Genomic DNA, 13,815 nt, shown 5'->3' on the forward strand with positions numbered 1-13,815 from the left:
AATGATGCTGGAGGGTGAGGTGATTGTAGGAGTAAAGTTCTTAGGAATGTGGGAGGGAAAGGAATCCAGGTCACTGGTAGAGGAACTGGCTTTCATAGGCACAGGGACACTTCATTCATAGTAACCCAAATGTTACTATGACTGTAGGAATAGTTTTGATGGTAAGATAAGGGAGTTCATATCTGTTATCTTTTCACGTTTTCTCTGACGAATGAAGCAAAACTGAGAGCAAAAAGTGTGGGTTGGGGAGGAGGTATAGGAGGCTTTCAGTAGAGAGGAAAAAGTGTGAAATAATTCTTTCATCACATCTACTTAAATGTCAATTTATTGGAGAAAGCCTTCCAGGAATTAAGTACATCTCCTTCCAACCCCTCTTCTCTCACGGGACCCTTTGCCTTCATCTGGTACTCACCACCATTTGTAACTGTATCTTTATTGGTTCACTTGTCTGTTCCTCCGTTAGAGAACTACGGGAGGGCAGGCACTTTTTGACTTCCCGATGTACACATAAAGAAACAGGACTGGTATATAATCACTAAATAATGACTTGTTGAACAAAAAGTTAATGAATGAACCTCTTCAGAATTTTGTCTTGGGTCATCCCTATAAAGTGTTTGGGCAAGTCACTTTTCCTCTCTGAGCTTTCACTTCTGACTATACACATACCACGGGAATTGTAATCTCTTCTCTGCCCACCTCGCAGCGCTGTCATAAGGAGGATCTGAGCTAATAAATCCGGAAACGCTCCATCAAGTGATCCTCAAATGTAACGGATTGTTATTTTTAGTCCACGCGCAGCCTCGCAGGTAGCAGGTGCTGAAAAGGACTCACTGATTGGGGGAGGGGGCCATTATAGTTTCTGTGACCATAGGCATCGAAGCTTTGCAGAAGGGTTCGGCAGGCCGCGGAGAGGCGGGGCTTAGGCCCGCAGCCCACTTGCTCCGGCCTTTCCCTGGAGGCGCTAGCCCAGCGAGGATGGGGGGCGGGGAGTAACTGTCAAACCTCCCCGCTTGGCGCCATTATTTAAATGGTACGTGCCGGTCTCGCTGCTGTACGTGCCCGGGGCGGGGCTCCGAGCGCCGGGAGAGGGGCGGAGGCCGGGGGCGGGTCGGGGAGGTGGAGGAGCGAGAGGGGACGGACTAGGGCGGGGCCAGGCTGGCTAGAGGGGCGGGACTAGCGGCGGCCCCCGGCGAGGTTCAGTGCGCTTGCGCTGACAGACGCAAGATGGCGGACAGTGCGGAACTAAAGGTAAAGCGCAGCTCGAATTCACTTCTAATATTCGGCCGCGGAGACGGCGCCGCTGGTGCTGGGGGGGATGGGTCCGGCCCTGGGGGGCCGCTCGGGCTTGACTCCACCCGGGCCTGGAGTTGTAGGGAGGAGCGGCGCGCCTGGCCCTAACTGAGGGGGCCCGGCAACAGCGGGCCGCGGGCCCCGGGTGCCTCGGGGGCGCTGACGGGTCGTCCCCGGCGTGTTATTGTTGTGGGCGCCTCTGGCGGGGGTGGCGGGGGAAGAGATCGGTAGTCTGGAGGTAGGGGCCTAGGCTGCCCTCTGGGCTCGGCTTCTTCACCTTCCACCAGCCTTCCCCGCCCCCCCCATGGGGAACGGGGGCTGGGGCAGGGTGTTCGTGTAGGGGGGATTGGGAAAGCTCCCCGCCGCCGCTTCCTCTTCCTCCTTTGCAGTCCGGGGCTGCTGTCAGGAGCTCTCCTCGGACCCCCGGGAACTTGGCTCCGGCCGCCCCGCCCCTCCGTGGCTCCCTGCCGCCCCCGCCCCAGACTCCGCTCTCCCCGGGTGCCCGCCTGTCAGGAGGCGCCCGGGGTGCCCCGTTTGTGGGCAGCGCAATCCTGGGGTTGTGGGGCGGGGATGTGGGGAGAAGCTCCGGTAAAGTTTAGTGAGCCCCTGGCCGACGTTGGGGCTCGGCTGAGGGGTAGCGGGGGAGTCTGCCTGGGCGGGACGTTACTTTCTCTCTGATCCTGGGCAACCGGAGTGGGGGGAGAACCCCCCTCGAAGGGTGTGTATTTGGAAGCAGTGGTGGGTGGTGGGAAGCAGCTACCTCTCCCTTCTTTTCCTTCTCTTCCTTTGCCTGGTGTGGAGGGTGAGAGGAGCCTTTGGGGGTCTCTGCACACACCATGATGGCGATGCTATAGCTGATGGAGGTGAATGGTTCGTGTTTATATCCCCCCGTTGCCTTTTGTTTGTAGGGACATCTTGCTGGCCATGTTGATTTGAACGAAATTCTCCCCTCATCCTACATCAACCCCCAATAAATAGAACGTTCCTCCGTTCCTCTCAACTGTACCAATTACTCACGCCTCGCGAAATTGGATGAAAGGGTGCCCCCTTTTCCCCGCTTTTTCTCCCACCCCAATCTTCTTTACCTGATGATGGCTTCTTTACCGAAGCAGATATACCACTACACAAGCTGTTGGGGGAGGGGGGTGGAACCCTTATGATTGGATTGTGACAAATGGGGCTCCGCTTGAATAATTTTGGTTTAGTAGCAGGCAGTTTTAACTAACGCGTATTATTTCGAGGCTCTGAACGCGATATTCCCCTCTGTGGCTTCCTGTGTGTGAACCAAGCAGCTGGGTATATCTTGACCCAGAGAACTGACATCTCTGTCAGAACGGCGATTGGGATATACAGTTGTAAATCTTTGGGGAGAGTTCTCTGTCTCTATTTAATAAAAATTATTTTTAAAACATTTCTCCGTTATACTGAAACGACAGCTTCTAGAACAGGCACACACTGGGTTTGTTTCTGGAGTTTTTCTGTGGAAAGCTTCGCTGAAAGATCGGTTTCCTCAATAATTTTGCAATATTAACATTCCAAAATTTGTATATTAAGGCGCTGGCTTTGAATGTCGTTCTTTTAAAATTTACTTCTAGTTACAAATTAATTGAACAGAGTGCAGATTTGGAATGGTTGGTTTCGTTTTTTTCCAGTTTCAAACTGTTGACTGAAATGAAAAAGCCTTAGCAATTTAAATATTTTGAGGTCATTAACTCTTGAAATATAAAGTATGCAACTTTAAGGTAGATGTTTTCAATAGTTTCACTCTTAAGATGTAGTCACAATGTTGCTGTGATCTCCTCCTTCTACTATTTATTTTGTTTGGAATCCTTTTGAATGATAGCTAATCAGTTCTGTTATACATGGGCCTCAGAGTAAAGCTGAAAAGCTTGTGCTGGGTATATTGTCACTCTTGATGCTGTCTGAAGAAACTGGTATGGAAAGCACATGCTGGGAGATTTCCTCCTTTGTTCTTTCTCATTTTAAGAAAGTGCCTTTGGGGATAGATCAGATCCCTGGTGTGAGTCTTGTTAGGTAAAGTTTCTCTTTACAAAAATGAGCCTGTATCAGATAAGTGCTAAACACTTGGGGGAAACATTATTTTTCTAAAAATGATCTCCCTTTTTGCTTTCTCAAAAATCTACTTGAGTTTTTTTTAGTGGAAAAACTACTCTTGTGTTTCTGTAGTACAATTTTTTCAAATTATAATAACTGTTTTGACCTACAGGTTGGCATTGTATGTGCCCAATACTTTTAGAAGCTGTGATAAATTGCTTAGCTGTTGATAGCTGTGTTAAAAATTTTAGTGCTTGATTGTGGTTAGATTTGCTGGTTTTTTTTTTTTTTTTTTTTTTTTTGGAAGGGGGTAGATGATCTTAGGAATGCCTACCATAGTTATTTGAGAATGTGTGTATATAAATTTCTGTGCAGTAAGCTTTGGAAGACACTTCTTTTGGAAATCATATTTTCTGATGGTTTTTTGTTTTGGAAGTAAATAGCATTTATTCTTAATAAGATAGAAGAAGTCAATAAAATTTAAGAAAAACCCAGAGATTTCAGCTTTAAGTGAAAATACAGTAGTACAATGGATTGCCAGCTGTAAGGCTTTGAGAAAATAGTGACATTTTTGTTATCCTGATTCACAGCTCACATATCATCTTGCTGTAGATTGTATTCATAATTATTTTCCTCATGGCCCATTTTAGTGAGTCCTTTCAAATCTATAATCTACAAAGATTGGATGGGGAAAATGGATAGATCTCTATCTCCTGTAGGAATAGTGCAAGCTGCAACACTTGAAGATACTGCCAATAAAAATTAGATTGTGAGTCATACATATCAAAAAGAATTCTCTGTGCACATTTGTTTATGAAAGATTTAATTTTTCATTAGGGGAATACCCATAAATGACATCTGTAAGAATGTAAAGAGTGAGCATTTTATTATCTTTAGGAACTTAAAAAGCAGGAGGATGTGATGGCCGGATGATCTTGGAAGTTAATAATCTGACAGCTTCATGTAGTTCCTCTTAAAGAACCTTTTTTTTTTTGGAAGATTATTTATTTTAGAGAGAGTGAGAGAGAGCAAGCACACGAGAGCGAGAGCGTGCATGCTTCAGGGAGAGTTGAGGGAGAGGGAGAGGAAGAAAATCTCAAGCAGACTTCCTGCTAAGCCAGGAGTGGGGTGGAGTGGCTCAAGGGCCTGATCTCAAAACCCTAAGAGGAGCTGAGCAGAAATTAGGGAGTTGGATGCTTAACCACCTAAGCCACCAACGCACCCCCAAAGGACTTTTTTTTTATTACAAATTTTTTGCATTAACTCTCAAATCAAGTTATATGGCCATTTTAACTCACGGGTGGAACAGTGGGGAGGAAGAAGTTCATCATTTTAGTGGAATAACATAATGGAATTCAATGGGAAGAGAAGCCATACTTTTGACACTGTGCTTTTAAAAGTATCTATAAGCATGTCAGGAAATTGTTGTCATATTCTTCCTCTTTATTTTCAAGAAATAGCCATTTAATTTTGATCTTTGTGGTGTGATTTTAGAAGGAAATAGACCGGACAGTTTATTCATGAATTTGATTTGATTCTCCCTAATTTGGTTTGGTGTCAAGTGCCACATTTTGTTAGCTTTTGTTTTAAGTCACCATTTTTATGAACAGTATTTAAAAACAATTTATAAAACACTTTAGTTTTTAAGTATTTCATACAGTTGTTTTTAAATACTGCTTTTTCATCTACAGTTTTCTTCTGGGTCGTTGTATTGTCTTTCTCTTCAGAGTCTCTTGTAACCGCTGTGAGTTGCAATAGTGCTTAGTGGAGAGCCCATAGCTGATTAATCTCAGGTTTCTCTTGGTGAACTATATCAACATGCTGACCAGGGTTCTTGCTGAGGCTTTTTGAGTTCAGTGTAATTTGTACCCTTTCTTGGTGGTAAGTAGGGATAAGAAAATAAAATGGCTCATGGTTGTAGTGAGAACTGGGAAGAAGTATCTTGAGTTTCTGCAAAACTGGGTGTTTGTGATAATATGATGAAGCCTTTAAAAACAAAACCCCTGGGTCATTACTTTATAGAATTGATTGTAGTGCTCTCTGAAGTATTGTGCTCTGACATTAAGCACCTTTTTCTTTTTTTCATGTTTGAATGAATAGTATTTTTTATAGTATGTTGTACTTCATGATGTTGCCGTTTATAATGTACCCATTATCTCATCTGATCTTTCCAACAGTTCTTTGAGGTAGGAAGGCAGGTCTTACCTCTTTTATTGGTGAAGCGAGCCCAGAAAGAGTAAGTGACTAGCCCAGGGTCTTACGACTAGCCCAGGGTCATACAAGTAAAAGTGGCAGGGACTTGAACTTACCTAAGTCTTGTGATTTCAAACCCTGTACTATATAGGCTGCTGTAAAGGTCCCATGTATGTCCTGGAGCCCCATAGGGTGCCTCGCTCACAAAGAATTCTAGTTATGTTGTTGCTAATACTTTCCCTCTTGCTCTATGCCAAGGTATTTTTGGATATTCTTTGGGCTTTTTGCAAGGGAGATTTTGGAGTTTGTTAGTTCGAATCATAGATGTTAATTCTTGCAAATATCATTTTGCCAAAATTTCAGGGAATACTGAAAAATAAGCAGAAAAATAAACACCTGTAATCTCAGCACTTAGAAATATCATGGTTAACATCAGGGGATCTATCCATTTAGACTTTCTCTCTGTGAACATATGTGTATGTATATTCATCACAAAAAGAGATTGCACTTTTCTTTATGTGTAATCTGCTGTTTTCATGGCTATCTTTCCAGGTAAGTAAATATAGGTCTGTGTGATCATTTGAAAGGTAACATTGTATTTTTATTCAGCTAGTCCCTTATCATTGGACACTTAGATAGTTCCACTTTTTTGCTCTTTTAAACAATGTCTTGACAAACAGCCTGATATAAAGATTTGCAAATGTTTTATTCTAACAAAAATATATTGATGTGACAGAACTTTTTCTGTGCTTTAGGGAGCAGTGTTAATGCTATTTTGATTAGATGAAGTTTTGTGAGTGAAATAAGTAGTTCTTGCTTTGTTCATTGTCTGTACCTTTGTTTCTGTTTCTATAAACCTATCTGTTTCTATAAATCTATCAGATAAGATTATTAAATGATGGCAGAGTATATTCTATAAAAATAGAAGTAAACATTTGGTAAAGTATAAAATAGAGTATGAAACAGCATTTATAATTTATTTCAAGTATGTTTGACACAGAAATCAAATATTGGAAGTTAATATGCTTTGTTAGATGACCACGGTTTTTGTTTTTTTTAAATCTTTAAAAAATTTATTTATTTATTTATAAAATTTATTTGACAGACAGTGGTCACAAGTAGGCAGAGAGGCAGGCAGAGAGAGAGGAAGGAGAGCAGGCTCCCTGCTGAGCAGAGAGCCCCATGCAGGGCTCGATCCCAGGACCCTGAGATCATGACCTGAGCCGAAAGCAGAGGCTTTAACCCACTGAGCCACCCAGGTGCCTGCCCATCTGTTTTTAACTGACATTTTAAGAAAAGCAGTGCTGACCATTAATATAGGTAAAGTAGAAAAGAGAATTTGCCTTATTCATATTTTTTTCTCAAAATTAAGTGTTGGGGTGCTTGGGTGGCTCAATGGGTTGAGCTGTTGAGCCTCTGCCTTTGGCTCAGCTGGGGTTGTGACCTCAGGGTCCTGGGATTAAGCCCTGCATTGGGCTCTCTGCTCAGCAGGGAGTCTGCTCCCCCCACCCCCCTTGCCTACTTGTGATCTCTCTCTCTCTCTCTCCCTCTGTCAAGTAAATAAATAAAATCTTTAAAACAAAACTACAAATAAAACCTAAGTGTTGCCAAAGTATTAGTTTGGTAGGTAACATTGTTTTGAGGAGGTTGTTACAGGAAAGAGGTTATAGAGGCAATGAAAATATTTTTCTATTTTAGGAAGAACCTTATTGGGTTAAATCAGCTAATAAATGCATATATGAACCATTATGGGTTAAGTCAATAAATGGATATGTCAGTTGAGTTAATATATATATTTTAGAATTTTTAATTTATTTATTTGATAGAGAAATCATCAGGCAGGGTGGTGAGGGGAAGCAGGCTCCCTGCTGAGCAGAGAGCCTGATGTGGGTCTTGATTCTAACACCCTGAGACCATGACCTGAGCTGAAGGCAGAGGCTTAACCCACTGAGCCACCCAGGCACCCAGTTGAGTTAATATTTGTGCAACATCTGGAAAGTACTACACTGTAGAAAAAATAGTTGATGAGATTAAGGGCATATAAGTGCTCAAACTCTAAATTTAATGTCAGATTTAGTCCTCATGTAAACTTGAATTTATGTAACACGTTTTAGTACTAGGATTTTTAAAAAGAGGTGATAAATTTTAAGTATGTAATTGTATTTTATTATCAATTTTGTAATTGCAGTGCACTTTTTGCTTCTCTTACCACAAAATATTTGTAATTATACTTCCCCCTTCCATGTTAAAAACTGTGGCACCCCATTACTTTTTGATTCCTTCTACTTTTGGTTTAAGTGGTATCACATGAAATGGTAGGCCCCCCCCCCCCCCCGAACTCCTCCTCCCTTCAGAATTAACTGGTAAAACTTCCTTCTTTGTAATGAATTTCTTACATGAATTTCAGTAAAATGAAGAAACTACCTTTTTTCCTTTTCTGTTTCACATTAGATCAAACAAAATAAATATAAACCCTTTGAACATTAACTAGTAACTTTGAAATATCAGTAACTCTCCAGAGATTGTTGCAAATGTTCCTATTTTTTAAAACTTCATCTTCTTCTTACCTTTCCTGCTATTCTTGCTTTCAGTTTCCCCCTTTGGTTGCCAGGCTAATTTTCCCAAAACATTTCTTTTCATCCTGTCACTCCAATGGCTTTCCATCGATAACAGGATAAAGTCTTAGCTCTCAGGTATTCAGGATTTTCTGTAGTCTGATCCCAGTCCATTTTTTGTGTGTTTTGTCTTTACTCTGTAGCAAAAGTACTTAACTTAAAGCTAGAACTGTTAGTTTGCTTCTTTTTGTTGACTGGTGTTCTGCTTTGTATACCACTTCATTTTCCCCCATTCCTACCCTGTGGATATAGTAGGTGCTTAAGGTACATTTGTGAAATGAACAAATTATGTTCAAAATTTGTTTCTGTTAGTTAAGGGGGCTGATGCACATGTTGTATGATAGTCTAAATTGCAAATGTTCACATCTTCATTTTTTTTTTCTAATGGCAGCTTTGTAGATAAACTCAAATAATGTTAAATCTAGAATTGTTTATGGGACACCTTGGTGGCTCAGTCGGTTAGGCATTTATCTTCAGCTGAGGTTCCTGGTCCTGGGGTCCTGGGATCAAGTCCCAGATCTGGCTCCCGGCTTCCTGGGGAATCCTGCTTCTCCATCTGCCTGCTGCTCTCCCTGCCTGTGTACTCTTGCCTTCTTCTTCTCTCTCTCTCTCTCTGACAAATAGTCTTTTTAAAAAAGAAACTTAAAAATCTAGAATAATTTATGAAAGATTTTTAGGTTTGTCTTTTATTTTCTTTAAGTTATATAAATTTAAGTGACTACATTTCTGATTGTAGTGATGTGGCAGTAAGTAGAGTATAGTTTTAAAGACCTTCATCTTCAACCCTCCCTTCCCTGAGAGGCAGTCACTTTGGTCTCTATTGTTTTTTGGGGGGTGGGGAGCGTAAAAGCTTTATTGAGATATAATTCACATACCATATAGTTAGTTCATCTATTTAAGGTACACAATTAGCTCGTTTTTAATACATTTACAAAGTTGTGCAGCCATCTACATAATTAATTTTAGAATATTTTCCTGACTCCCCAAAGAAATCCTGTACCTTTCAGCTATCACTCCCACTGCCCACAATTCATTTCACTCTGAGGCAGCTGCTAATCTGCTTTTGTTCTCGTAGATTTGACTGTTTTGGACGTTTCATACATGTGAAATGTCTTCTCTCTCTGACCTATTCATTTTTCTTTGAGTGGGCATTTATCTCTGCCTGTATAATATTTTTAATTTATTGTATGTGTATATCTAGATTCAGATATGACTGGGCATACAGAATGAACTCAGTATTACTAAATGATGTACATGCACATAAATATATTTTCTAAAAACAAATGGGATCATACTATACCTAATATCTTTTGACTTGTGTTTTTCACTTAATAATATATATTGAAGATCTTTCCATGTTATATCCCCAAATGAGATCATTTCATTCTTTTTTAACAGTGTACATATTTTGTACGTATATTTACAGAGGTTTACCTCTTGAGTTTATCAATGTATATGTCGAAAAGTTCTTGTTTTGATAGTTTTGTTACACTGTTGCTTTTTAAAAAACAGTTGCCACATTTAATGTAACAGCTATGGTATTAGCATTGAAGTGTCCCTGAAAAATAGAAATAAAAACTAAAACAGGTAAAGGTTGTTTGGCTTGAGGAGAAATGGAATGGAGGCTCTTTATGGGATTCTGGCAGTGCGCAACCAAAGCAGTTCATTTTGTATTTGGGTTTCTGAATGTGAGCAAGCCTGTTTTTAGCTTCATGGCATAGTGCTTAAAATAGAATTTAACATGCTATCTTGTGCTTTATGGTGAATTTTAAGACTTTTTCTTGCAGTCATGTAGGTCTAATCTTAAAAAAAGATCCGAAAGATTTCAGGATAAACATTTTTCTTTTACATTAAAATCATCATTCTGGTCTCTAGGGTTTTGTAAGTTACCCAAGAAGGGGAATGAAGAGGCGCCTAGCTGATGGTAGGTATTTGGCAAGTAGTTTTTGACTTAGGAGGGTATCTGTCACATTCTGTCATTCATAATTTTTGAGTTCTAGCTCTGAGGTATCAAGCTATCAGTAGTTTGGGTATATCTCTGTGTATATGTGTGTATTTAAACATTTTTGTTATAATGGGATATCTATTTAAAAATTACCTTTAAAAAATTTTTTTAAAGAGTTTATTTATTCATTTGACAGATCACAAGTAGGCAGAGAGGCAGGCAGAGAGAGAGAGAGAGAGGAAGGGAAGCAGGCTCCCTGTCTAGCAGAGAGCCCGAAGTGGGGCTCTATCCCAGGACCCGGGGATCATGACCTGAGCTGAAGGCAGAGGCTTTAACCCACTGAGCCACCCAGGCGCCCCAAATTATCTTTTTTAAATCATGCAAGTAGTGCATCAGCTATTACAGTGGTTCTCAAAGTCCATTTTCCAGGCCTTCGGTGATTCTCTAGGTTCTTTCTGGGGGTTGTCCAAGTCTAAAACTATTAATAGTAGTAAGGCATTATTTATTATATTGGTGTTTGCAAAATCAGTGGTGGGTGAAATTGCTGGTGCCTTAACATGAATTAAGGCAGTGGCACTAAACTGTAGTTGTTTAGTATATCACCATACATTTAGAATTAAAAAATAAATGCCAGATATCCTTAGTATCCTTAATTAAGCAAAAAAAAAAATATTAATTTGATTATGTCTCAATCCTTGAGTCCATTTGGAAATATATTTTATGTGATGTAATGGGAAGTACCTATAGAAGTATTTTAATGAGTACCAAACCCAGCGGTTAACTCAAAGAAAAGATCTTGTGTAGTTGTTTGAGTTATGGGCTGAACTAGCTGCTTTTTTAATGGAATACCATTTTTACTTGAAAGAATGACTGACAAAGTATGGTTATACAGACTTGGATATTCAGGACATTTTCTGTACGAGAAAAACAGCTGACAATATTTGTTGCTGAAGATAAAATTTAAGTTTTCAGGCAAAATGGAATTTTGGAATACTTGTATTTACTACTTTGAGTTTGACAGTTTCCCAATACTTATTTTTGTTTTGATTTGTATTTTTTAGAGATTTTGCTTATTTGTCAGAGAGAGAGGTAGAGCACACAAGTAGGGGGAGTGGCAGGAAGAGGGAGAAGCAGGCTCCCTGCTGAGCAAGGAGCCTGATGTGGGATTCAATCCCAGCAGTCTGGGATCATGACTTAAGCCAAAGGCAGACGCTTGGCTGACTGAGCCACTGAGGTGTCCCTTACCAATACTTATTTTTTTTTTAAATTTTATTTATTTATTTGACAGAGATCACAAGTAGGCAGAGAGGCAGGCAGGGGACAGTGGGGTGGGGGGGGGAAGCAGGCTCCCTGCTGAGCAGAGAGCCCGATGTGGGGCTCAATCCCAGGACCCTGGGATCATGACCTGAGCTGAAGGCAGAGGCTTTAACCTACTGAGCTACCAAGGCACCCCCCTTCCCAATACTTTTTGATAAGGTTATTGGTGGTACTAATAAATGCGATATAGCCCAAGTGTCAACATTTGGAAGAACTGCATAACTCAGTGAAGCAATACTTTCTAAATGTGTGGTATTGAAAATCATGCATGGGTAAAAAGATGCATTGGAAATAGAAGATAGACCAATGGATTTCAGTAAATCAGAGTAAGAAGTGTTTACTTGATATGGTTTTAGATTCCATATTGCAACAGCCTTTAAGGAACTGCAGCTTGTTGAGTTTTGGTGAAGGATCAGAGAATATCCATAGTTATCTGAAAAGCCTATTGAAATACTGTCTTTTTCCAAGTACATACCTGCATGAGGCTGAATTTTCTTCCTGTACTTCAGTCAAAACAACCTCATGGAGCAGATTAAATGCAAAAGCAGATATGAGAATCAGGCCGTCTTTATTAAGTCAGACATTAAAGCGATTTGCAAAAATGTGAATCAGTGACAGTCTTCTCGATAATATATTTTTTGTCTTGGAATGTAATATTTAAAATTAATATGTGATTTATGTTAACAGATAATGACTTATTTTTTTATTTTTTAAAGATTTTATTTATTCATTTGACAGACAAAGATCACAAGTAGGCAGAGAGGCAGGCAGAGAGAGAGAGAGGAGTAAGCAGGCTCCCTGCCGAGCAGAGAGCCTGATGCGGGGCTGGATCCCAGGATCCTGGAATCATGACCTGAGCTGAAGGCAGAGGCTTTAACCCACTGAGCCACCCAGGCGCCCCTAATGACTTATTTTTAAATGATGATAAATCTTTAAAAAATTCTGTTTTAGTTTCTAATACAGTAAATATGGTAGTTTTTTTTTTAAAGACTTATTTTTTAAAACGGAGAGAGAGAGGAGGGGGGCAAAAGGAGAGAGGGAGAGGGAGAGAATCTTAAGTAGACTCCCTGCCAAGTACGGAGCCCTACACAGGGCTCAATCTCACGACCCTAAGATCTCTCCCTGAGCAGAAATCAAGAGTTGGATGCGTAACTGACTCAGCCACCCAGATGCCCCAATATCGATAGATATAATCAACAAAGTTTTTTGGGTTCTCCATTTTCTAGACTGTAAAAGAGTCCAGGGAACAAAAACTTTGAGAACCTGAACACTGTTTATATAAGATTTACAGTACAGGTATAGTTTAAAATCAGACTATCCTTTTCACCTTCTTACCCATGGCATTTAAAAAAAAAATTAAAAGAAAAAATAGTTTGCTTATAGATAATAGTGATCCCATTTACAAGGCAGTTTGCAAGCAGAAACTGTTTATTTTATCTTGCATCTCTGTGGCAAAAATACTAATGGTATGCATTGCATTGTATGACTCTACTCTCAAAATGCTTTAAATCATTAGTGGTATGGGGATTCTATAACTTTTTATTTTCTCAAGGTTATGTCTCAACCCTTGATTGGTTTTTTTCTGTAGTAGGGAATAGAAATAGCTTCAATAAGTGAAAAATCCATAGAGATGTCCCCTAACCTACTTCAGCCAATAATTTCCTCTTTTCATCAGATCTTACTAGTTCTTACGAAATATCTAAGATGATTGGTTTACATTGGACCTCTTTTGTTTTCTTCCTTTCCCTCTTGTGGGATTGAAGTGGAACCTAGAGATTATAAAACTCTAAATGCTTTTCTAGTTTTTTACCTTTCCTTAGAGTTGTATTTGAAAAGCCTTTAGCTTCTGTATTCCTCAAGCATCTTTCACTAGGGTGTCAAGGTAATAGAAAACAAAGATTTTTGTGCAAAAGTTATTCTAATCTGTGGTTTCAATATGAAGTAACATCTTAAAGGTGAAAGTTTTCTTTTAAGTATGGTATTTCGTGTGTAATTGAATCCTTTAGGGTTGCCATTATTTTTCACTTCTAAATTTAAATAGTTATCCCAGGAATAGTGCAATTACTAATAAGAATGGGGAACAGTAAAAGTTAATAACCCTTAATTCCAGACTCTTTAAAAAGTTACTTCTTGGTATATGTGGCAGATATGTTAAAAACTTTTTCTGGGGTGTCTGATTGTCTCAGTTGGTGGAGCTTGTGCCTCTTGATCTCAGGGTTGTGAGTTCAAGCTCCACATTGGGAGTGGAGCCTACTTTAAAAAAAAAAAAAAAGTATTTCCACGTGGCAACCCTGGAAAGGATATTAGATAAGATTCACTTGTAATTAGCGCATTATTTGCATATAAAATGTGCTATAGCTCTTGAATAGTTTGGGTGAGTAGGTTCAACTTTGCTACTTA

The 13,815-nt window shown here is 40.0% G+C and overlaps 1 protein-coding gene across 2 annotated transcripts in view; it reads left to right on the forward strand.

The window, feature by feature from the left end:
- The first annotated feature begins 1,145 nt into the window (after positions 1–1,145).
- Positions 1,146–13,815, forward strand: part of PIAS1 (protein inhibitor of activated STAT 1) — a 123,831-nt gene continuing 111,161 nt past the window's right edge. For both annotated transcript variants that reach the window (XM_004758612.3, XM_045067437.1), the window contains exon 1: positions 1,146–1,248. In XM_004758612.3, the coding sequence (XP_004758669.1) occupies positions 1,225–1,248 (24 nt within the window). In that variant the 5' untranslated portion in view covers positions 1,146–1,224. The remainder of the gene's footprint in view (positions 1,249–13,815) is intronic.

The sequence above is a fragment of the Mustela putorius genome, unplaced genomic scaffold, assembly GCF_011764305.1.
Source record: "Mustela putorius furo isolate JIRA1106 unplaced genomic scaffold, ASM1176430v1.1 tig00003896_pilon_pilon_pilon, whole genome shotgun sequence".
NCBI classification, from domain to species: Eukaryota; Metazoa; Chordata; class Mammalia; order Carnivora; family Mustelidae; genus Mustela; species Mustela putorius.